This window comes from Corvus cornix, chromosome 9, assembly GCF_000738735.6.
Source record: "Corvus cornix cornix isolate S_Up_H32 chromosome 9, ASM73873v5, whole genome shotgun sequence".
NCBI classification, from domain to species: Eukaryota; Metazoa; Chordata; class Aves; order Passeriformes; family Corvidae; genus Corvus; species Corvus cornix.
This window is the reverse complement of record NC_046339.1, coordinates 9,311,569-9,337,012: the sequence shown is the minus strand read 5'-3', so window position 1 is coordinate 9,337,012 and position 25,444 is coordinate 9,311,569. Positions and strand designations below refer to the sequence as shown.

Genomic DNA, 25,444 nt, shown 5'->3' with positions numbered 1-25,444 from the left:
TTGGACTCAACAATTCTCCTGAGTCACGTGTTGTGTCTGTTGCATCTTTGTTGCTTCTGATAGCAATGCCAAATTAAACATTGTAGAAGTACATTCTAGTTTGATACCAGCATCTAAAAAAATACAGGCTTAAGCCAGTATTTTACTTTAGTTGTGTGACTGTGCTTTAGTTTAAAGAGTTGATGAGAGTTTTTTTTTTTTTGGTGCATTATAGTTCCTCGAGATGCTCTGGAGTGACCTGTGTTTGAGGTTATCAAGTCATCTCTCAAAATATGTGCCATCTGAGTGGGTTTTGCCATTTGATTCTGTCTTTGGAGAATATTTGTAGGACAAATGTGAGATCAGCTTATTGTCTGCACAGTTGAAATCCAACTTTTCCACTTGGTTCCTAAGCCAACTGTTTTCTTTTGTTTTCAAGGCCTTTCCATATTCGTCCTTAACAAGCCTTGTGGCTGGTGTGGATGTGCCAGTTAGACTTCTGCTGAGTTTGTGTTTTGCTATCACCTCTTTTAATACTTGCTTCAGCTTCTTTGGCCATGTAACCCATATGGAGTTTTCCCTACTTCTTTCTCTGCTTTTTAATGCCCTCCCTTTTTTATACATATAAAGTTTATGATGCTGCTTTTTCTGAAGGTGTTTTTGAGTAGTTGATGATTGCTTTGGCTTGTTTCCTGTCCTTCATACAATTTCTCGTATCATCACTTATCCAGATTTTAAGTCTTGCCTGGAAAACAGCTATAGTTATTCTAGCATCGCTGATAACTGTAGTGAAAAAAAGACAAAATCCTGCCAAATTCAGCCTTCACAGGTGTGGATCAAAATGCTTTTTTAGAAGTACCAAACATACACTTTTTCAAGACAGAACTTAATCTTAGAAGGCAAAATCTGCTGGACTTCCTAAGGCCATCCACTGGAATGTGGTGCCAGCATCAGAGGCAGAAAGCATTGGCAGGTTGGGCTGGGGTGAGTGGAGGTGCCCTTCCCTGCCTAACGTGGGCCTCTCCTGGGAGAGCTGCTTGGCTGCTGCTTGTTGAACTTCCTGCATACAAGCCTTTTCTTTCATTTTGTGTCCCTTCTGCTGGAAACAGCTACTGCAGTAAAACAGAGAAGTGGGTGGAAGTTGGGATTCACAGGGGGATTTCTTCCTGACCCACCAAACCCAGGGCTTTACTTGCTTTCCCTGAGAGCATTGCTTTGCAGGGTTTATCACGCAGCCTCATTGCATAGCCTTATGCACAGAAGGGGGCAGGAGAAATTTTCTGTGGCCAGCACAAGTCTTAAATGAACACTTGTGGTGGGCTTTCTTCCTTTTTTGGAAGGGTTTTTGGAAGGTTTCAAGCTGGCCAAAGATGCTAGCAAAGATACTATATTAATGAAATAAAATCAAGAAACAGTCTATCATGTTCCCATGTGCACTTTATGTATGTATGTATTTGCATACATATATGTGTGTGTATGTGTATATTTATGAAAAGATCCATCTACATATGTAAGACCTACCCAAAATTCACACTAAACAAAAAACCCATGAGATTTCTGGCAGTGAAAAATATCCATAACTACTGTAATGGAATCAAAAGTAAATTTTACTTACTCTGGGCAAAAAACCCAGAGCCAGGTTTAGACTGTGCTCAAATCTTTGTTCATGAACACAAGCCCTGCAGTTTTCTGCTCTCAATTGCAAGATGCCTTTTGTCCTTTCTCATGTAGGAGTAGTATTGTGCAATATCTCTGCTGGCTCATTTGTTCTGATGCCGATGGTCAGAATGAACCATGAAGAATAAAAGTAGACGTGTCATTCGAATAAGAGCACTCTGGGAGTGCAGACTGTTTTGATGTCTTTTCTACCTTGGCCTGTGTCCCATCCCTTCTCATGGCTCTGTTCCTCTTCAGAGCACAGTTGCCCTCTCCATCTCTAGTTACATGCTGGGGCAAAGAATTTTGGGGTTGGCCCTTGCTGTCAGAAGCTCTGAAGCATGAAACATTGTGTACACTGATTATGGCCTAGATTTGAGGGACTGAATTTCCCTGAAGTCATTGTACCTTGGATTTCTTGTGCCTCTGTGGGGCTTAGGGCAAACTGGTGGAAATTGTTATTATGCACAAGTCTGCAGCCTTAGACTCAGATGTTGGATCTGTCTTCACTAAATGCTGCTGTTATGAGAGCTGTGCTTCCTGCCTCTCGCTTCCTGCATCCCCAGAAGGGACAGGATAAGCAAGAGGGAAGTCCATGGAAGTGAAGAGACCATTGTATTCAGCCTTATTCTCGGCCCATGTACTTTCTTGTGCACATAAAAGTGGGTCAGTCTTGCTTTGCTCAGGGATATTTAAATAGAACTTCATAACTGGTGTCACTCTGCCAGAAACTGTCCTGATCAAACAAGTTTGCTCTGGTTATCTGGACTTTTCTTGCAAAGGAATGGGGTTAAAGATTATCTTCGAAAAGTCTTTAGATGAGGAAGTGACAGCCATTCTCCTCCCCAGCACCTGGTTCTACACAAAAACCAATATTGTCCTATTCCAAAAATTGAATGTTAAGTTTTGGTACTTGGTCTTGCAAAGTTGAAAATATCCTTTCCTCTTGCATTTCAGCTGTATTTCCAAAGTGTAAATATCTACATGCTGAACAAACTCTTTGTTTTTTTTCCTTAAAAAGACAGTAAGAATGAGCACTCTGAATAAAATTTCTCAGCTCCCTTAGTAGTGTCCTTCAAACCCTCTCTGGGATTTCTGTGCCCTTTTGAAAGCAGGCAGAGAACAAGGCAATAGCATCCTGACAGTAGTGTGAACCACCAGTGTGTACACAGAAAAAGTTAATTCCCTGTAGTGCTTGGTACTGGCATGCAAGTCCTCTGTGTTGTACCCTGAGACCTCAACTTACTCCGTGTCACTACTGTCCGCAGAACTCATTCACCAGTCAACATGACCTTTGCCAGGACTGTAATTCTTTTCCTTAATCCTCATTCACATTGACTACTGCAAAAGAGGTCATGTAACTTTTATCTTATCACTTAGTACTGACCTAGAATACATTATTTCTGTGACTTTTCACTGCAGTAGGAGGATTTTCTTTATACTCCATTTCAATATGTAATAAAAAATGGAAACTCTCTGTATCTCTCAACCTGGGAAAAGTGCAAAATGTTCTGTACGGAATGGTTTATGATACTGTATCCCTACACAGACTTGTGTGTCACATGAGTTTCCTACAAATGTGAGTTCTTGTTAAATATTGGAATCAGATTTCTCTGATAAAGAATCGTCGGCAATTGAACAGTAGCAGCTACTTGCACTCATGAGAATGGCAGCTGTTCTCATAAAAGTGCCTCAGCCCTTCTTTAGCAAAATGATATTCAAATAAAAGTTTGTAAAACTGTGGCACTATGCCAAAAACTATCCTTGCCCAACCAGCTTGTTCAGCTTTTTTCAACTCTTCTCACGGGAGATCTTACTACACCAGATACACAGAATATCCTGCTTCCCACGGGGGTGGAAGTCATCAAGCTAGTGGACTGGCTGCCCTGGCAGCAATCAGAGAGTTGTGTTTGTTCAGGATTTCCACTTACACCTACAGTACTGCAAATCAGAGCTTGGATATGCGAATGTCCGAAGCTTGCTCACTGCCTTGATGTAATGAACTTTGAACAGAAATTGCTCATTTAGAGGCTGAGTTAGATTCACGTGAACCGAGTAACCAATGGATAATGGGTAGGGTCAACAGAATTAGGAAGCTGTTGCAGGACTTGCTCATGTCTCCCTGTCTGCTCAGCATTCACCAGGTGGACAGTGGTCTATCTCTTTCAAGTCAAATGTGACTGTCAGTCTCTAGTTGTCCTGATAATGTCAGAAATGGTAACCTGAAACTGCTTGGTGTCCACACTGCTGCTGACTGGAGGTTGTATTTTGAGTATTTCAGGATTGCTTGGCTTAACTGAAAGGGTGGTGTTTGGTAAATTCACTGTATGGTTCTTTAATAATGGCATCAAGCCTTTCTTTTTGCAAGATGATGCTCTAGAGTCAGGTTTTAGAAGGGTTTTTGGATCTTTCTAACAAAATAGAAAAATGTATTTATAATGCAGAGTTTAGTCTCTGTTATGCACTTCTGCACCTTCTCATGCACTTCCATGTCCCCTCTTGTGCTTTTGTGTTCTCTCTCTTCTTTTAAGCTTGACAGGGTGCCTGCTTGCCTTTTGTGCCTTCCTCTGGCACCTGGGGTCCTGCAGTTATCGGTGTCTCGTATTGACCCCGGCAGAGTTCAGAGAGTTACTACTATTCCTCTCCTTGGCCAGCTCTGGTAGGGAAATGATGGTGACAAAAATCTGGATTACATGCTGACCCTCTGCTCTGCTCAGGCTCGCCCTTCTTTCAGTTTAGCTGCCATGAAGTCTGGGAGATTGGAGTCCACCAACGTCACTGGCCACTGGAAGGAACAAGTGTTCTTCTCCCTCCTCTTCAGAGGCTCCCGTTCACTCTGAGTGCTTTTAAGAAGCTTCACTGTTTTTTCCTAGCCTGCAGCTTTCTGGAGATGGATCGTCTCCACTGCTTAGCTCTTAACATTTCTAGGCCACAGCAGAGCGAAAGCTCACCAGGAAATCTTCTCAGTTACACGGCTTTTAATAGAAATCCTTGAGGTGGAACTGTCAAAAATCAGATCAGTTTCACTCTGCTGAAGCCTGGAAAGCCAGCAGAGAAGCTGGAGCCATTTCAGCTGCTCGAGACAGCTCTGTATTAGTTTATCCCAAGTTCATGTTTGTGGGTCTCTGGATCTAGCTCTTCTGGTTGTTGCTTTAACTTTTCTTAAATGAGAGCATACATTTCTAGAAGAATAAACAGTATAGCAACTGAAGAAAAGTGTTCTATTGGTATTGATCAAATTGGGCTTTATGGTTGCAGTGATTGAGTACTACAGGCTGAAAAAGCTCCAGTTATTCTTTTGTTGTAAAGCTGAAGCCTGCAATGGAAGTTAATGTTGGGAAAGTTCCTTACGCTGTTCTTCCCTAATAAGTTATCTTGACCCCCAAATGACTTCTTAAGTACTGGAAAAAAATAAATTACTTAGGCAATTAGCTAACAGGAATTAGATTAAGTTCAGCATATTACCATATGTTCCTGAGTTCACCTATGTTTCTCCTTTGAGTTACAAGTTTAGGTCAAGTAAATGAGAGGGCATGATACTGAGAGCGAATGGTGGGTGTGGAGATAAACAGAGTATGGTCATTGTTAGCAGCAAGATTTCCAGGATGAAGCAGATTAGGATTCATTCAACTAACATATTTTCCATGGAGTAGTAATATTGGACACACAGACTTTAGGAACAAATTCACATGCAGGAAGGAAGAACATTAAGTAAATAGGCAAAATATTCAATGGAATTGTTTTTGTAACATTTTAATTTTGCTTGCTGTTAATGTAATAGAACTGTATTTCTGTAGACTGCAACACCACCTGATTTTTTGTAGGTTTAATTCTGTTGCAATAAGGTTTCCAACCCCTATGCTGACTGACAGCTTCTCAAGGACATGAGAGGGCCAGGAGGTCTGCATAGCCATGCTGTGGTTGTGGTAATCTTATGTGGCTACTGAGACAGCTACGATCTGATCTGTTGGGCTAGATGGCTGCTTCCCAAAATTATGTTGATCTTTGCTGTGGATCAGACTTGGAGGGTTCTAAGGAAAAGTGACTCTCTTGTCTCATCATTCTGCCATCTCCTCCATCCCTCCTTGTGGAGGTGGCTAAATATAAGTAAATAATTACATGCTTGGCTGCCTTGCGTGTCTGAGGGAGCCAGCTGTACTCATCTCTCCACATTGCCTTTGCTCTGCCACTGCAGATGCTTGTCTGTGCTCTACACATCTGTTATTAAGCCTTTCCTCTCCCTCTCTGAGGGTCTCCTCCTGCCTTTGCATCTTTAAAAATCTTGATGTTAATCATCCAAGTCTCCCAGTCCTCTCTTCAGCGTGCCCTTGGGCAGGCAGGTGTGTGTACTCAGGTGTTAAGATGTGAACAGCTGTGGCAGGGTGAGTTTGCTTAAATGAGTATTCAAAAATAAACATCTCTAAGGAGGTTAGTCCTGTTCATTAGACACACAGCTCTGTGATGAGACAACTCAGGAGTGCTGCATGGTTTGGAGCTGCTTTTCTTCTTACCTGCAGAGCCCTCTTCCATTGCACACGGGAGCCGTTAGGCTGATTTTGGACAGGCTGCGTGTGTTAAATTCCAAGGCTGTTGGCTTAGCAATCTTGTCGCACTGAAATACCTGTCTTTCCTCCATCACTGGTGGAAAGCTCTGTCTGTGGAGATATAAATACAAAGTACTGCTTCTTCCATGATTCTTTCCTAGCTGACCCTACTTATAGGTTGTTTAAAATAGATTTCAGTTTTGGATAGTACCTGGTACCAAGTGAAACAGCACTTTCCTTCTTCCCTACCTTTTGGTAAGTTTGTGTTCTGAAGAAAAAAGCTGTTCTGTGCCAAGAAACCATCAGCTGTATAATATGAAGAATCTTTGTACTTTCTTCTAAACAGCAACACTTCCTTCTTGTTATCCCTAAGAATTAAGATTGTAGCAGAATGGTATAAACCAAAGCAAATCTCTGGGTATGCATGTATTGCTTTTGGGTTGAAAGGAGTTTCATTTCCTAATGTCTATTGTGTGCTGATATAGACAGAGTTCCAAAAACATATCGTTTGTTAGTGTGATCCAGAGTCCTGGAGATATTTATAATAAATCGGTCTGTTTTATACCACTTATGTATTTGGTGCTAAAACATAATATACTGAAAACTGCTCCTTGAAGCAGACATCAGAGAACCTAAGTGGTGTTGTTTCATTAGTAAGTGGTTGGCTTTGCCACTGAAAGGTTTACAGCTATGCTGGTATCTGAGCACTGAGCTGAAGAACAGTATTTTCTGATGGGATTCTTAAATACTCCCATGCAGAGTAACCCAGCTTCTCAAGTACATTTTTTTTTTCTAGCTGAAGTAGCAAACATTGAACTATTTTCTTACAAAACTTGTCTTTTTCCATCCAGGGAGGGAGATTTTTTTTTTTTTTCAGTAAGTTGTGTTTGAGATCTGAAACTGTGATATATTTTCATTTGCAAGTGGATATTGCATCTTTAATTGTATTCTTTTTGGACAGAATTGCAAATTTCCACAGTGACCAATGCAAACCCAATGAAAATAATTTTGGATCTGTCATAAGTAATCAGAATTCTAGTCTGATGATTTTTGGTCCACTTTGGCCACTTTTTAATGTGACGGTAATTGAATTGTAAAAGGAAATTTGGGGGGCTTTAAAAAACGCAATGTTTGACCTAGGAATGCCTGTCAGGCAAATGTAAGTGTGTATTGAAGCTGCCTAAACTGATCTCTTACAGAGGGAGGCAAATTCCAAGTGTCCTGGATCTACTTCATTGGTAATAACATAACTAATTTGAGTTGCTTTTTGTGTCTAGTGCCTAATTTTTTTTTAAGTAAAACTATTACAGTTTTGGTTTGTCAGATAATCGCTGAAAGGAAAACAATGAGATTATAATGCAGTTTCACTGGATCCTGGTTGCTGAAGTGTGTTTTCACTGTAAGATAAGCTTATGAAGTACTGCCCAAGCTAACATAGTAAATCTTTCTCAGAAAACATGTCTTTGCCTAGGGTGGAAATATTGAATGGTCATTGGATAACCACTGCAGTAAAGGGGTCAGAATAATTCATTTTTAGTTTGGCATAATGCAAGGAGTTTCTTCTCACCTTCCCTGCACAAAATCCTGCTCCTCTCACAAGTTAACTCTCCTTTATGATTGCTTCCATGTCTCTGCCCTGTTGTGGGAGATGTTTGTATCTCCCAGCTCAGATCTTCTAGACCACCAGTCTCTAGTGGGGCCCTGTTACCTCCCCTCTCTGCTCAGCTTCACTGGAGGGGAGGAGGATGTGTAATGAATGAGAGGGACTGTCAGAGGTGTATTCAGGGAACTCTGGTGTCAGGCTCTCCTGGCAGGTTATTGCTGCTGTGACTGAGGTTCCTGTGCGGTAATTTGACAATTGAGCCATGTGGACATTGGATCTGGGTAGTTGTTCCTTCTGAGCCAAAGGTTTTGTCTCAGGAATTCTTCATGGCTGGTGTTCTGCTGCTGTAGACCCCCGAGCATTAGATGTAGGCCTGGACCAATAGAATTTTGACTTCTAAAGGAGCAGCTACAAGCTATATGGAAGTCCACATCTCTTAGCTCCAGGAGTACAGAGTTCCTCATGTCTCTTCTTCCCCGTCCTTTGTTTCCGGAGCATTCGCCCTTAGTAAACGTGTGTGATGGCATTTAAGATGCTGAAGTTGGTTTAAAAAGATGGGTAAGAAGTAGTAGGTGGCTGGGATTAGCTTCCTTTTTTCTTTCTGTTGATGGAATAGTTGTAGATCCCAGACTCTGCCTGCTGGAGTCTCTCATAATCCCAGGTTTTTTTGGGAGGGATGCTGAAATTGGAGAGACCACTGAAGAATATACTCTCCAGCCAGCCAAAGGCCCCTAGTTGATGTTGGCTGTGAAGGAAAAGGCAAGTTCTATCATGTGCCACAGTGGGAATTTGGGTGCTTTCTGGTATCTGTACTGGGGTCACATGGGGCTCATCTTCAGCAGGATGGGGGGCAGTGCCCCAGCCCTGGATGTTCTTCATCCCAGGCGAAGGAAGGCCTGGCCACCCATTTGCTGTGCTCCCTGTGACAGCTGCATCCTGGTGCTCCTGTGCTTTTGCATGTGTGTATGTGTTACTTCCCCAGGACATCACTTCTTTTTGACAGAGAAAACTGCTTCAGTGAAAATTTCCAAGTGACTTTTTGGAGCGATGGGAGTTGGAAGCATACGTGGAAAAAAGGCAGTGCTAACAAGGACATGTTCCTCACGTGACTCCTGGTGCTTTTTTCATTCTTGCCTGCTGGACCTTGAGTCACTGCTGCCGTTCTGCTGCTCTGGGAAAGCAGCAACTGCAGCTCTTGCTTTTTTCCCAAACATGTTTTGATCTGGTTTTTCTTCCCACCAGTGTGTGCTGTTCCTTGGGGAGGGTTCACTCCAGTAAAGTCTTGGGCTTGTGGCAGGTGTGCCTGGAGGCATGGCCTTTGGAAGGCTCCCAACTTCTCCTTGTCCTCTGCCCCATCCAGTGTTTCTTTGTTCCAGATCATCCTGTTCTTTGCCCAGGCTGTCTTTATGATTGACACACCATAAACTGTTAACTGATTGCTTGAAAATTTATAAGAAAACAAAATGGCTCCTGGCTTTCATTCTTTGCTAAATGATTGCCTGGTATGACCTTTAGCTGGCAGAAACCTTAGAGGAGGTAAGCAAATGAGGTAACCTTGGTATCCCCCACTTTTTAAACTACTTACAATTATCCAAGCAATTTTTTTCCCCACCTTGTTTGTCACCATGAAACTCTGGGTTGTTTTATCCTTTAGTAATGCTGGTTTTGGCAAGTCTGAGTTCATTTCAGTAGAAGTAAATCAGAAATGGTTTTGCTGCTTTATTATTGGTGCTTTTTTTAGGAAAATAGAATTTTATTTAAACCCCCGAATACCTGTTCATTCTCCTCTCAGCATTGCTAGCAAGTCAATGAAGATAAAATAAAAGGAAAGTCACTTAGGAAAAGATCTCTGGGGAGAGGAAGAGCATATCAGAAGGCAAAGCTGAGGATAATGAGCAGCATATGAGAACCAGAGTTTGTCATTATAGCAAAGCCATCATTGTCAAGCGACTGCTGGGATAACATTGCCTGAAGGCAGCGCAGGCCGTCCATGGGGGCACAGCCATCTGTGAACGTGTCCTGGTGATGGTGGGGCACAGCCAAACCCTCGGGGAAGCTGCTGCCCCACTGCCCCCCCGGCTTCCCGAGCGCCAGCCCTGACACCCGGTGCTGCTCTGCTGCAGCCACTCCTCCATCCGTCATGTCACCAGCAGCCTCGTCCAGGGACTCTGTGGGACAGATGGGCGTCATCTGGGGGCCAGGGTCTGCGTGTCACCGCAGCGTTCCTGGAGGCTTTCTCACATGGGGGAGTGCTGTTGGCCTCCTGGAGCACAGACCTCCACAAAACGTTGCTTTATCTTGTGTCTTCTAAGGGAAACAGTGACAGCTTCATCCCTTGAAACTTGCAGTCAGTGACACGGTCTCTCCTTAGAAAAGCAAGATTTCTTTTGAACACTCTGAGCCTGATTTTAGCACATGTACTCGAGATGGATGTGATTGCCATACAAATGGAAAAAGTCAGCCATCTCCCATGAGCCCTCCAGACAAGTGCACGTGGATGCTTCCATCCCAAAAATTCTGGCAGAGCAGTAACCACAGGCTCTCAGCAGGGATGCAGTTCAAGAACAGCCCAGTCCCAGCCTTCTCCATGGCAAAGATCACTTTGGATGTTTGTAAACATTAAATGCCAGCCATCTGTTACAGATACTCCCAAACTCACATACTTGAATATTTGAAAATTTCAAGCTAGAAATTAGTTGACACTCAATTTTAATACTATCAGTATCTGGTCCAGAGATCTCAAGGGAAGGGAGCTCTTGGTCATATGTAGTGATTACTTCATAAGACTTTTCATAGGCCTGGTCCATAGCTGAAGAGGGTCAGCTTAGTAGATATGATTTCAGTTTCAAAGATAAACATACATTTTATAACCCTTCATAATGCTTTTAAAGGAAATTAAATATTAAATGAATGTATGTAGTTAAAGGACTGCTTATGTAACATTAATATCTTCAACTAAGAAGTGCCACAAAATTCTTAGCCCTTAGTGTTTAATAAACAGAATATGTTTTCTACCACTTTGTCTATTATGACTGGTATAGTCCTACTTACAAAGTTGGGCCTTATTTTGATTTTTGTTGTTTTTCAGCACATCTGCATGGTAAGTGAACATATATCTGCTGTCTGTTGTAGTCCAGAGAAATAATAATTACTTTGTGCTTGGCAATTCTAACACCTGAGAGATCTTTCTCCTTTCAAATAAGTCTACTACATGCACATTGTATTGTAGTTCAGAGCAAAGACCCAAGACAAATTTGTCATGGAAATGTGCTACAGTAACTGTCCTGTGTGTTTGATGCAGGGAAGGCTGCTGGGGTCACTGGTGTGCACAGAGCAAAGCAAGATGATGGACCCAAGGTCAATGATCCCAGGCTCCTCCCAGATGAGTTTCTTCAAAGGACAGCCAAGGTAACTCCATGAAGAGTGACAAGTGAGCATGTGTGTGCTCCCAAAGGCTGAAGGAGACCAGCCCTGGCCTCCCTGTAGCCTCCATCCATTGATCTTTGAGACACATTCTCCATTTCAAAGAGAGTAATTGTCCGATCTGATAAAAATGAAGTGACTTGTTATTTTTACCAATTATCCTAGGTTAAATTCCCTTTGTTTGTCATGCAAAATTACTTAGCAAGATTCTGGAAAAAGATTGGATACTAATATGAGTGTCAGGATATCCAAAGTTGTCAGAATTAATTCTTACAGACTTTGGAAAGGCTGCTAGTACTGTTGATTCAAGATTTGAGTCAATCTCTGAATGTTAAGAGACTAGAAAAGGGCTGCTGGGTCAGACTGGGTCAGATCTCTTCCACGTGTTGTGCTTTCCCTTGCAGCCTCTGATTCTGGTCCTACTGTTGGCTGGGCTGCTCTGGTCTCATCCAGTGTGGCAACTGCAGCGCTCAGAATCGTGCAGAGGTGCAGCTCCTGAAACCTTCTGGAAGGACTCTTCTGTATAAGCTTAGGAAATCGGCTATAATGTTTCTGTTACCCAGTGATTTATTATGGTCTACAAAAATATAGCCTGGACGAACACCTCTCTGGAACAATTATTTAGTGATATTGTAATTTATTATTCTTTTCAAAGCCATCTTGTATAAAGGTAAAATAACCCCTAACTTCAGAAAGCACAGAGGGAAGGAGAGAACTGCCAAATTCCCAACAGCACATCCTTTCCTGTGGTTAGTGTTGGATCCGCCAGCGGCACCGTTTTTGGACTGGCCTGTTCTGTGCTGACTGTTGAAATCACAGGCCGAGAATACAAATGAAAGATTTTACAGGAGTTGCTTGTATTTTGTGGCTAATTCCCTGCATTTGGAAGCATCTGCTTCTTGTCTGGTTTTGTTCTGTAATCAAGAAAATTGCTGTAGAGAGCTAGCACTTGGAAAGCACTTAGCTCTTCTATAGCCATGAGCAAGACGGCAAGGAAAATACGTTGTAAGTAGGTACTCAGTTAAAAAATGCACACACACATATACACACACAGGGAAAACAAGATATAGATCTTGTGACTTTTCCAGATACTCTGCTAAGCCTTTGTGTATCCTTACTCTGCTAAAGAAAGTAAGTTTCTCTGAAGGTATTAACTGTAGAAACTTCTACCTCTCCCAGGTGGTCTATATTTTGGAAAAGAAGCATTCTCGAGCAGCTACAGGTTTCATCAAACTTCTGGCTGACAGGAACAGTGAACTCTTCAAGAGGTGTGCCATGTTCTCACCTGTGGACCACAGAGTGCCCAGGGTCTATGTGCCCTTGGCTGATTGCCCTCCAGACTTTGTGACCAAGCCTGAGGCCTATTCACAGATGCTCTTCATCTGTCGCATTGTGGACTGGAAAGAAGACAGCAACTTTGCATCAGGGTATGTGGCTGCCTTCGGAAGTAGAGATGACTGAGATTTCTAGTTGGAATTCTTGTTTTCACCTAATTTGTTACAAACAGTAGACAAAGAAATCTGTTAACAAGCTGCTTGTCTTGTGTCCCTCTGGTGGATAAATTGAGATGAAGGACAGCTCATCGCTAGTTAATCTCATAAATGTTAGTTTCTTCAAGTGCTTGTTTCAGTGTGCTGGTGCATCACAGCATTGATGAGTGCATGGTCTAGGGGGAACACACGTGTTCAGCCTGACCAGCACAAGCACCATGGGGTGCTGGCAGCCTTCCTGTCTTTCCTCCCTGTGTGGAAGGGTAGTACACAGTGTGCAGACATTTCACTTCTGCCAGGAGAAGATCAGTGGCTGTGAGGCTCATTTTTAGTTTTTACGCCTTTACTGGTAAGAATTAGAAAGAAGTCACAGATTGTTGTGATTTTAAGGTTTCATTGGTTCAAGGAGGAATAGTAGAAATCAAGAGAAGATTCATTCCCTCCTGAAGCATGTGAGAAGGGTGTTGCATTCTGTGTGTTTCATCAGGCACTGTAAAGTCATCACTGTTCAGAGTTCAAATTGCTGGCACTGCTATGAAGGAGATTTTAAGCCAGCACTACACAAGTGGCCTGTGCCAGGCTGGATCCAGATTTGCAAGTTCATTTTGCCTCTCCATGAAAAAGACAGTAGTTTTCAGCATTTTTACTCTTTTCTTTGGAACAGCTGTAGTGTGCCAAACTCCCACCTGGAGTGGCCACACTTCTATTGAATGTTTCTATTGAATTGGTCTCAGTAAGAAATGGAGGATGTTGATCAATCTATTCAGTTATCTTGGGAATACTTAGTAATCCTGGCTTAGTTGGCAATCCAGAGTAGGGAACTCTGACCTGTGGCAATACTGTGGTCAGATTTTACATGTGATGGGGATCTGGATGTAATCTGGAGCATGTGCAGTAGTGGAAATTGTTCATAAAGCCCAGCTTTTCTCTTCCCCTTGCAAAGCAGTTCTGTTGGGGTAGCGCAGCCGATGTACAGTATCAACACTGCAGGTTTGGAAGTCCTCAGCTCAAACTGCTGGTAAAGCTTAAAACTTAGAGAAAACTTCTTTAAGAGCAAATGTGTTGGCACAGATCTATCAGCTGTAGAACTAAAAGTAAACTAAGCTGAAGTCCCCATTTCACAGAGTTTATCAGTTGTAGCTGTTTTGTGTGCCCCGTAATAGCAAGTTTCATGTGTACTCCTTGAGAGCCACGTGAGCCATGAAGTCACTCAGTGTTTCCTAGATAAACTGCAGTGCATGAACTGCAGTGGCCTCCCTTTGAGCCCCACTTAACTAGGGTCTGGCTGTGCTGTGAACTTCACTGTGAATAAGTTTCTTACTGGCAGAGGTTTTCTTTGTCTTCTTTGACTCCAGCTGAGAAAAGACTGGAGGGTGGTTGTACTGCTTGGCTTGTTGTCATGAATAACCCCTCTTTCAGCAGAAACAGGGGAAATTAGGAGGATGGACTAATATCTTTTTTTATTGGCTGATGTGTGTCTTTAATCTGTACTTCTGACAATATTGGATATTCTCATCTGTCTGGTTTGATCATTTCCAAGATGTAAAGGGTGTTGTCAGGAAAGAAAAAATGTCCATGATTGTCTTCATACATAGTCGTTTCCTCTGGGAGTGGGTTGCACTTCACCAAGTGCCTTGTGGAGATGGGAGCATAAAACCTTGGTGACCTTTTTTGTTTTTAGCCATGAATAATGCTTGTTTAAACACTGAAAGACAAGGGAACCTTCTTGAAGGTCCCAAAAGATTCCGTTTGCTTTTGGGCTCATTTATAAGCTAGTTTATAAGCCATGTTGCCTTGTTAATAACAAGCTGTGTTGCTGGTCATGGACTCCCTGAAGGAGAGAGGAGCAGGTGATCTGCAGCTCTTTACATGCCTTGTTTTCTGAACTTTTTTGTTCACCCCTTAGTTCTGCCCACAAAGCTCCTGATATGCCTTTGGCACCACCACCATGGTTTTGAAGGTGTCTGGACAAAGAGCCTGTTGGTCATCATCCTGCACTGTCTGCTGGAAGTGTGACAAGGGCAACTCCCTCCAGAGCTGGCAGTCATGTCCCCTGGATGCCTTGGGTGTTTCTAGGTATTCTCCATCCCGCAGCTGAACTCTCCCAGACTGGTCATGCACCTACCTCAGCTTTCCTTTTCCCTCTGGAAGTTCAGTGCCAGCTTTCCAAGCATGGTTAATGACACAGATTGGTCTGTAGCTGGAGAAGTGGGGTGCCCTTGCCAAGAGTTTGGTGGTGGCAACCTGAGAGTCCCCGGAGGTCCCCTTGGGGAAGGGGGTGCGTTTCTGTGTCATGATTGCCACCTGGTGGTCACCAGCGTGACACTGTCCCCTCCAAAGGCCACCCTGTCACCCCGATTGTGCTGGGAAGGAGTGAGGAGGAACTCATGGCTCCAGGTCATGCTGACCATGCCCTGAGTTGAGCTGCTGTGCTCCCTCCTGCATGTGAAGTGATTTTACCTTGGCAGTGAAATGCCATATAACTGTACCTGCTTCAGGTAACAGGTAAAGCAAACTAGCTCCAAAACATTCTCCTTTTCCAGATAAATATTACAAGTGCTGCCATGTACTGTTATTTTCTGGGGACCTTTTTCAGTGCTGGTGTCCAGGGTTGTTTGGAGTATTAATCCAGACATCTCTGCACTTCTGCAGATGTTTTAAGGTGGAATTTTTTTGTCCCTGCATGTGATGATGGATGACACTATTGAAAAAAACCTACTAATAGAAAAGCACGGAATCACTGACTCCCTCTGTGTCACATGGGGCTTGTGGCCATTCTAGCTCAGGGTCTTGGATATTGGTCTGTCAAGGTGACAAGATTTGTTCCAGCTTTTGCAATAAAATGTTGCAGGGTGTTATTTCACTTGCTGCTGTTTCCAAAGCCATCTGAGTGCCTCGAGTTCTTTTCATCTCTGGCATTTTATTCTGGTTTTTTTAAAGTTCAAAAATGTATTTTGTGTGAGAGGAAATAACAAGATACCTTGGGTAGTTTGCTGTAAGGCTCAAGGGAAGGTCCAATCCCCTCAACAGAGCAGTTGACTCTGTTGAAAAAACACCTTCTTGGAGATGGGAGTGTCCCTCAATAAAGCTTTGTTCCCTTGGCACAACTCATCACCATGTGGGATGGTCCCATCTGTGTTGGGAGCACCACGCTGCTCTTGTGGTCCCATGGGACGTGGCCTGGCAGCTCCGTGATGTGGAGCAGGGCTGGACTGTGCTCTCAGGCGCTGGGGTTCCGTGACACAGCTCTCTGTCCCTCTGTTGCTCAGCCCTGCAGTCCTGTCACCATCTCCACTGGCACCTGTGGCCTTCATCGAGACTGTGCAGCTCTGTCTGTGAGCTCCAGGCCCTCGCCAATGGGAGCACCCAGATGGAGCTTCTTTGCTGTCACCTCTCCTGTACAAACTTTCTTAAGGAATGGTGTCTTATGTATGGGATGTTCTCCTCCTGCTGAAAGAAACCTTCTGTGTACAATGACTGTGGACAAGTCTGCTCCAGGAGAAACTGAGCAAGGGTGTTAAGTTTCCAATGGAAGTTATTCACTCCCATTTGGGAGCCTGCCTGGCCTTTCAAAGGAAACAAGCCTTAGGTAATCCTGCTTTGTCTTTTTGGAGACTTCTTATCACATAACCTTTGAACACACTGGCCAGTTTCAGCCCCGTGGAGTTGAAGGGTAGTGGAGAGAGCTCAAATGTTCCTAGAAATGGGTGGCTGAATAGATGTGATCACTTCCCTCATGAGGGGAAAGATGGCAGCATGAGGGTGGCTCTGCCCCAGGTGTACATCCATGGCAGGTTAGACTCTGGTGAGTGGGCACCTTCAGTGATCTTGCAGCTATGGCTGATTTGGAGAAATACCCTGTTCTGCCCCAACCATGGCAGGTTCCAGGCAGTGCACGCTACCGCCACGTCTGACATCAATCCAACGGTATTCAAAGAATTCAAGGTAATGCTCCCCCATCAGCGTCACAGAAAAGAAATGTTTACGTCTGTAACCAGTGTAACTTTGTTTTACCTTTTGACATTTAAAAGAAAAGAGATACACGCAAGCCCAGGGTATCACAGACACCCTGACTGCCTGGGAGTGAACGTCTGGGCCCGGTGCCTCTGGTTGTTTATAAGCCTCTTGAACTATTCTTGCTACCCTTGGTGGCCGCAGAGCCCCAGGAGTGATTTTGCAGCCTGGCTGTTACTCTGGGGCCTTCGGTGATCCTATATGCATTACCTTTGATCACATGCTGTCCTGTCAGATTTTGCTCTGATGCAAGTCATCATGCCTGCATGACTGTAACATGGCCCCAATTAAAGTCAGTTATACACTTTTTATTTCAAGGTACTTGGGAAATGTTCCCTGGAACACTGTAAATCAAATGTTAATTACTATTAAAAAAATATTAGTCCTATATCAAACCTCTGGGTAAACCCCTTATGGTTCGTAATCTAATTTCAGTAAACGGATCAAGAGAAACATGGGTTTCAAGAGCGAGCTGGAAAGCACTCTGGCATTCAGAGGTGCTTTCCATGGCTTGTCCTGCAGATGTCCAGTCGCCCTCCCGGTGCACTTCCCAGATCTGCCCTGCCAAGAGAAAGGACACCTAAGACTCAAGTTCTTGTCATTTCTGCTGGGTAGGGTAGTGTGTCCTCTCTTTTCCTGTTTTGTTTTTTCCATCCTTGGTGGTGCTGGTGGGCCTGCGGACCCACAGGCTCATCCTTGCTCAGTCCCAGCTCCGCACCAGACATTGAAAATGAAGTGGTGATTTCTCTGGTTTATTGTTACTGCTGAGAGAGAGGGAGATAAAACTGATGCCTCATTTATTTACATTAAAATAAGGATTAGACTGGGACCCAGCTGCAGGAACAGACAACTCATCCACGATGCCAAATGCGCACGTATTTCTGCCATACAGTTTGTACATAAAATTGAAACAATACAGGGAAATATCTTTTATCCTTGTTTTCATTTTTATTTTAAAGCTAGACGATGTGAACTCTACAATTTACCACACCACGAAGCGAGCAATCGTTTCCAGCATATTACACAATGTGACAGGTTTATTACACAGCCCTTCCCATTGTGAAGAAAGAGCTTTGCTCCCATAAAGAAGATGGGCTCGCTTGTGCTGAGAGTTTGGGGTTTGTTCTGTGGGTTTATGGCACATTTGAAGCCTTGAGACTGTCTTGCTTGTCCAAATAACAAGTGCACTGTTTTGGCCCCAATTTAGGAAAGTAATTAGTGTCTGTTCTCACTCGTTGGAATTAAAGCAGAAGGATCAATATAATGATTGTGTATTTTATGCAGTGGAAAAACACTTATTAGAGTGGCTGTTTTTGTGCTGTGTTATTACCCCTCTCTTTTGTGTCATATTTTGATGGATTCGCCTTAATTTCAGTTGTAATTTTCTTGGGTGAGTAACATTATCTGTATTGACTGTAATGTACATTGGCCTAATGGCAGTATATTAAAAAATAAAAAATAATTTAACTCTGTGTACTGTAGAGCAATCTAAAGGTGAGAAAGGGGACAAGGGGAGCCACCATGTGACATGGGTTCTCACGGGATATTTGTAACCAGCTGGAGGGGGAACAAATGTCTTGCTCCTTCGGAGTCCTGGTTTGCACAGTCTTCAGAGCTGAGCCTTGTTTGACACCAGAGCTGTTGGACAGATCCGTGCTGGGCTTTGCACTGGAGCAGATGGAAACTTTCTCCAAGCATTATAGAGCAGCAGCCTCATTCACACATGTGCCGAATACTTCATCAAGCACTGGTAGCATGGAGGGGACAATTTCCTCTGTCTGTGACTTGTTTCTAGATCATTGGCCCCTCTACAGTTAGCTCTGGGTTCAGAGGCTTCTGCTTAGCCAGGAGAGGAGGAACAAATGACTGGGGATGCTGAGGTCCTGGAAGGATCTGTGGGCATGTCTGTGTGTGACTCCTGCAAGGGAGGCAGTGAGGGTTCTTCACACCTCTGTCTTCACAGGGCATCGGTTTGCCCAGGCAGAGATGTGTATTCCCTGGGATGGAAAGCAGTGTACTGAGTTCCCTGTGGAGCTCTCTGGTATTTAGTGTGAACCTATTCTTCATTTTTTGTAGTAGAGGGGTGAGTCACCTTTTTCAGTGGTGAGGAGAAGAGGGAGGGTCTCAAGGGAACCAGCCATGTGTAATGCTAGAGCTCCCTGTGTGGGGGGCTATGCTTTTCTTATCCTGTTGGATGCATTTTCCTCTAAAATGGGAAACTTTCTTACCTTTGCAAAAACCTAGTAACTTAAAACATCTCCTTCAAATGAGGCACAAAAAACAGCCTGGTGAGTGTTTTGCATCTCCGGCAGACACAAGTCATGGTATGCTCTGAATTCCTGCTAAGTCTTCTGCCAAAACTCAGGGAGAAGTGAATGGGTAAAAGAGTGTATTTGAGGGCTCAGCAGCCTCTCTGTGGGGACAGTAACAACAATAACAGTAGTAATTACACACTTCAAAAAAACATCCCTTTCTTTCTGCAGGCAGTTGTGCAAAAGTCTTGGGCAGGCCGGAGAGATTGAGCCAGAATCAGAAGGGATCCTGACAGAGTACGGTGTGGATTTCTCTGACTTTTCCCCTGAAGTCCTGGAATGTCTTCCCCAGAACCTGCCCTGGATTATCTCACCAGGAGAGCTGGCCAAAAGAAGAGACTTAAGGTAACAGCAAAAAGCATGGTCTGACACTCCTTGGGTTGATGCAGGGTTGTGCTGTTTTGTTTTGCTTTCATCACATTTTGTAAAGGCTCTGACTTTATTACATGTACCATGTTATACCTTGGCATAGAAAGCATAGAAAGAAACTACTTTTGAAAGTATTGAAAAACCCAGAAGATCAGTTGGATACTTGGAGAAGTATTTTGTGAGGCAAAGAGGCTTTTTCTCCAAAGAAGTATTGAAAGTTGAAAATTTGGTGTTTGGCACCTAATCTGAAAGCTTTATGTTTTTTTCTGCAATGTATTATGTATTTAGTGGTAGTTTTATAGCAGAGATTTTCTGAATGCCTGGCAGATCCATGATCTGGGACGTTGTTACTCTGAGACTTAAGCACAGATAGAGATTGTCCACCTACCTCACATTAGCCATCCCTGCAACTTAGCGATGCTCCCAGCCAGCTTTTGGGAACTCCACTGCCTTGTTGAGTGGCAGACATTGACATTGTCGGACTACCCCAAACTGATGGATTTGCTACCCTTCTAAGTGTCAGATTTCAGAGACATCCTTACTAGAAAAGATTGAAAGATCAAAGAAAAACGATTTGTTTAGCACCTCACTTTGCAAAAAAGGATGCCGCAGGAAAACAATAAATACATTATTAAGATACAGCATATTCTACTTCCATCCTTGCTTATGCTGGAGCATCCTGTCTCATTTGGCAGATTCATTGCTGTCTTGTGTAGTGCTGAGGTGAAGCAGTCCTATGAGGCTGATTCCTCTGGACACTGCACTGGTACAAGCACCTGCATATGTGCAGCAAGCTCCTCGTCCTCTTCATTTGTTGGTGTTACTGGCATGGACATTAGCAATTTGAGCAGATAAGCTGATAAACTGCAGCCATTTGTATCTGTGCCTGCACTCCAAGTGTTACTTTGGACCTAATACTGCTCTGGAGCCTGCAGCCTCCTTACTGTTTCAGCTTTCTGGATTTCCACTGCCATTCAGCAGAGAATCACATTCCTGATTGCCTACTGCTAACGCTCAGATACCTGATCCAGACTGCAGGCTTCAGGTAGCATTAAAAAAAACCAAACTAGATACTGAATTCTACCGATCAGAAGTCACTGGAAAGTGCCGATTTTTATATTCTTGACTACAGTTCAGTAGCATTCTCTGTTTCTTCTGACTAAGTTCTTTTAAGTGAATAAAGAGCTTGACTTGTCTCCAGTCAGACAGCCAGTTTTGGAAACAAATTCCAAGTGCGTTTCTTGCTTTTATTGCTGAATTATTACACTGGGACTTATCAAGGTGATAACAGTTTTGCAGTTAAGCCATTTAAATCCCTCTCTGCCCCTTCCTGACCACAGTGCACACTACAAAGTAGATTTCCTTTTGATCCTCTCTAATATAAACATTTAACAGTCAAAATTTTTAAGACAATTATTTGAGCTTAATTTACTAATCCCTTTAATGTCAACTGCCACACTGCTGACTACAGTCTGTGGTCTAAACACATATGGAGATAACATGAGACTTCTGGTTATGGAAAATAAAATACAGATGAGTCTTCCTTGTTGTTTCCTCACAGAAAGGGGTTTGTCTACCCAGAAAAAAAGATTAGTTTTATTATTAAATGCAGTGTGAATTGTAGGTAGGTGGAGTCAGGAGTTGGAGTCCTGGCTGCCATGTCTGATGGGTGAGACCAGAAGACCTTGAGAGACTGTTTTTGACAAGTCCCAAGGTAGCTTGGCCTTAACTTGGTATTAGATATCAGCTTTCATATTGTCAGCAACAAGTGTGCTATGGTCTGCAGTGTCCTACAAAAGGCCAGTACACATGGCCCAGGATGGCATCCAGAGGAGCACACCTGAACCTGGGTCGCTGTTCTGGGTGCACACCTGAGTTATGCCTTGTTTTCCAGGGGATCTCACACACCTGCCTCTGTGAGTGCCCATCTTTGCTGTACTTTGTGCATGGTGATCTGTCAGGCTTCCCAGATTACTTTACAGTAGTCTGAGAGTATGATATGAAATAAATCACAGTGAAATAAAAACTCTTTTCTCCTAAAACAGCCATGTTAGCACTTCTAAATAGCTCATCCTAATTCAGTTTACACATTGCTTGCTTGACTAGAGTAAACACATGTTAGAGTTTAGCTTAATGCACTTTCACCTCTAGTGAATCCTCTGCAGTTCTGTAACATAGGGCTGTAAATTTTCTAGTGTCATGCATAAAAGTTGTGGGATTTGGAACTGAGACCCAAAAAATGTCTTGTATTTTCATGTGTTTCCTCTTCCTGAGATAACTTTTCCTTGTTTCCTTTCATCTTGGGAAATGACCCTTTCTTCCTCAAAAGGCAGTTTGTGTGTTCTGCTGACCAGTGTCCCAGGTGTGGTATGGGAGTCAGAGAGAGGGGCTCTGCACCGGAGGTATTTGTGAGTGTGGTGATAGATGAAAGTGAGACAATGTGTTTCACCAAGCTGCTGAGGCTGGGCAAGAGGGAAGGACATTTTATCCATGCCATCTTGTAAATATGTTCCTTGATCTTCCCACAAGTCTTTCAGTTTTACAGGAAGCCTGTTCTTGCCATGCATATTCTGTTTGGATAGCAACTGTGATCTCACCTACACAGCCTGTGTAGAATTGCTTCCAAGAGATCTTTTTTTCCCCTCATTTCTCCAGTAATAGCTCACAAAGAAAGGTTTCCATAATATTCCAATATTACTTAAGGCAGAAAAGATCCAAACCTTGTGGATGGCTTTGAAATGATTTAGCTGGCTTAACAGTCTGCTCTGCCACTTTTGCAAAGTTTTGCCATGGACATCTGTTTTTCACCTGCATGGGTTTATTTGTAAAATTAGACAACTATTTCACAGGCATTCCTAGGTTACTTTTTTCTAAAGAGCACCCAAAACTTTTAATGAAAAGCACTAGGCAAGTATTAGGTGTTGGCATTGCATCCTGCAGTTGCATTTTACAGAGCATGAAGGTTCATGAAGTATCAGAATGTGTGGTTGAGGAAACTTCTCTTCCAGAGACTTTAAATATGATAATACAGATAGGTCCGGAGTTCTCATTTTATTATTCAGGTTGACTGGATTTGGTATTTGTTTCATTAGAAGTTTGAGAAGTGTTTGGTTTCTGCTTTTAGGGAAACATTGGAGGATTAATGTCATACAGACAAATTTTGATGGGTGCAAAGTTTCAACCATTTTCCGGTCTTTTCCAGTGTTACAACATGTAATTTTAATTTCCTTGTTTGCTTTGGGACAAAATGTAGCTCCTGGAGAAAAGAGGGGTGAGGGCAAAGAAGGAAATACAAATTTCAGAGGTGGGTGCAGGAGCTGGGGCAGGGGGAGGAGGACGCCATTTGAAGAGGTGTAGCCAGGAATCTAAGAAACCCCAAAGCTATTTCTAAGACTCATTCCAAATGTTTCTAATTTCATTCATATCTTTTTGTTTCCTTTACTGCTTAACTGGGACAAGAAACTAAAGCCAGGAAAGTCCAATCATAGTGGGAAACAAAAACCTAAATATTGGAGAGAGAAAAAAGGCCGTTCTTTGCAAAGCAGTTCTGCCTTTTCCTTGTCTCCCATTGTTGGTGTTACTGTGGAAAATGTATAACATCACTTTTTTGGAAAGTGTTAGAACCTGTTCAAGTAGAGATGGTTTATATAGTCTAACATGGAAGAACTAGAGGATATCTATTTCTTTACCATTTGCCTAATAATAAGTGAGCCTGTTGACCTCCGCTGGACTATTACAAATGTGAAACTTGGCACTCAAAATTGCTTGCTCTAAATTTTCCAGTTGCTTTCTCTTTTTCCATTTGATGTCATCCTGCCAACTAGTGATTTTATTATTATAAACAGGACATTGTATTCACTTTTAAGAAGAAATATGAAGCTGAAGGTAAAATTACAAACTGCAGTTTCTCAGCTGGCAAAATACAAAACAATAAGCTAAAAATACTGAGCAGAGAAAGGGTGCTGTGGCAGGGAACTCTGAAATATCTACAAGATGGATGTGTTCTGAGGAGCAGAAACTGACTTCAGCTGAGCAGGGCTAAACTCCTGAGAATCATTAAATTGTTCAGCTTGGAAGGCACCTCTAGAGATCATCTGCTCCAACCCCATTGTTCAAAGCAGGCTTAGCTAGACCAGGCTGCTCAGGGCTGTGCCCATTAGGGGTTTGGGTAGCTCCAAAGAGAAAGTTTCCACAAACCCTCTGAGGAACATGTTCTTGGGTTCAGAAAAATATGTGCTTTTAACCTTCAAATAGATTCTCCTGTGGTTTGTGCCCATTGTCTCTTGTCCTGTTGGATACCACTGGAAATTGTCTTGCTGGTTTTTTTACTCCTTACATCAGATGTATTTTCACACTGCGAAGATCTCATTGCCTGAGCCTTCTCTTCTCAAAGCTGAACAGTCCCAGCTCTCTCAGCCTCTCCTTGTAGGCTGGGTGTTCTGATTCCTTAATCATCATCAAGGCCCTTCAGCAAACTTGCACCAGTATGTTGATATCTCTCTCCCTGGTGCTGGAGAGCCCAGAACTGGACACAGCACTCAAATTGTGGTCTCACCAGTGCCAAGCAGCGGGGAAGGATTGAAGGAATGCATCCCTTGGCCTTCTGGCAACACGCTTCCTAACGCAGCCCCGGAGTCTCTTAGCCGCCTTTGCTACAGTGACATATTGTTGGTCCATGTTTAACTTGTCCATCAGGACATCCTTTTCTGTTAAGCTGCTTTCCAGCTGGTTCTTCCCCAGTCTGTACTGGTGCACAAGGTTATTCCTCCCCATGTGCAGGTCTCTGTTTTTCCCTTTGAGCTTCATGAGATTCCCACCAGACCATTTCTCTGCCAAGGCCCCCCTGAATGGCAGTGTGACCAGCTGTTCCTCCCACAAGGCTAAAAGGGCAGCAGGCTGGGGGACAGCCAGGGTCCACTGCATTGGCAGGAGACAATTAATGCTCACTTGCTTCCCTTGCAGGGCAGAGTTGCTGAACTTTGCTCTTGCAGGCAAATGAATGCATTGAAGCCTTCAGTTCAAATTTGCATCTCACTGTATTTCAGCATGTCACCTCAATTGCAACTGATCCAAGTTGTTGAAGGCCAAATTTGTAATTTTGGCTGCCCCTTCAGAAATGTGGCATCCTTCCTTTAGTTGATAAGGGAAGAAGAGCAGAGGTGCTCTGCTGTGTCCCTCTGCCCACTGGGGAGCGAAGCTCTGCAGCACTATTGGTACCTGCACTGCAGCTCTACTTTTCATTTATTTCTTTCTCGAGCAGTGTTACAGCTGGTAACAGGGATTAGCACTGTGTATAGTAAGGGTTTGACAGCATGGTCTTTGCTGTAGATGCCCAAGGAAATTTTTGGCTGATAAAACTAGAGGTGATGGTAAAAAAGGCAGCCTTGAACTGTGCAAGGGGTGTTGGAGGAAAGCAGTCAGCCTCCGAGACAGATGTCTTTCCAAGGCAGGTGGACAGCTTTAGTTAGAAAGGAGTGCAGGGCAGATAAAACATTGTTAAACAGCTTGTTTCCTGGAGATTTTCCACTACAAAAAGCTAGTGTTAAGTAGAGCAAGTCTTACTCAGCTATAATAGGATATGTAAAAATGCTCTGGTTTCTGATGAAAACTGAGAAATGACTTGTTTAGCAAATGTATAAGCAACATTGCTACAGAACTGAATGTTATCTTGGAGTGGAATGGAGACATGAAGAGGGCCAGATTATGATCTGTGTTCTCTCACTGAGCTGTTCTGTGACTAATTAAATGTTCTCCATAGAGAGATGCATCGGATTAGATACACAGGTGGCATACAAAGGATTACTCAGTGGTGTCTAAGCACATCAGATCCAGTTCCTCCATAATAGGGTTGATTCCAGAACTTGGTGATGGTGACTGTACCTGCTCTGGGTACTTCTGCTCTCCAGGCAGTCTGGGCAGCTGTACCATTCTTGGACTGATGAGGAGAGCTCATGTTAGCTCCATTCTCTGCCATTAGCTGAGTAAGTGAAACTCTTGAGTAAGTATGCTCAGGGTGCTGTTGCCAGTGATGTGATTCAGCTCCTTGCTTCTGGT

The 25,444-nt window shown here is 43.3% G+C and overlaps 1 protein-coding gene across 3 annotated transcripts in view; it reads left to right on the top strand.

The window, feature by feature from the left end:
• Window positions 1-25,444, top strand: part of DIS3L2 (DIS3 like 3'-5' exoribonuclease 2) — a 184,637-nt gene that overhangs the window by 59,585 nt on the left and 99,608 nt on the right. For all 3 annotated transcript variants that reach the window (XM_039556845.1, XM_039556846.1, XM_019284708.3), the window contains exons 8-10: window positions 11,084-11,190; window positions 12,385-12,632; window positions 19,193-19,366. In XM_039556845.1, coding sequence (XP_039412779.1) covers window positions 11,084-11,190; window positions 12,385-12,632; window positions 19,193-19,366 — 529 coding nt within the window. The remainder of the gene's footprint in view (window positions 1-11,083; window positions 11,191-12,384; window positions 12,633-19,192; window positions 19,367-25,444) is intronic.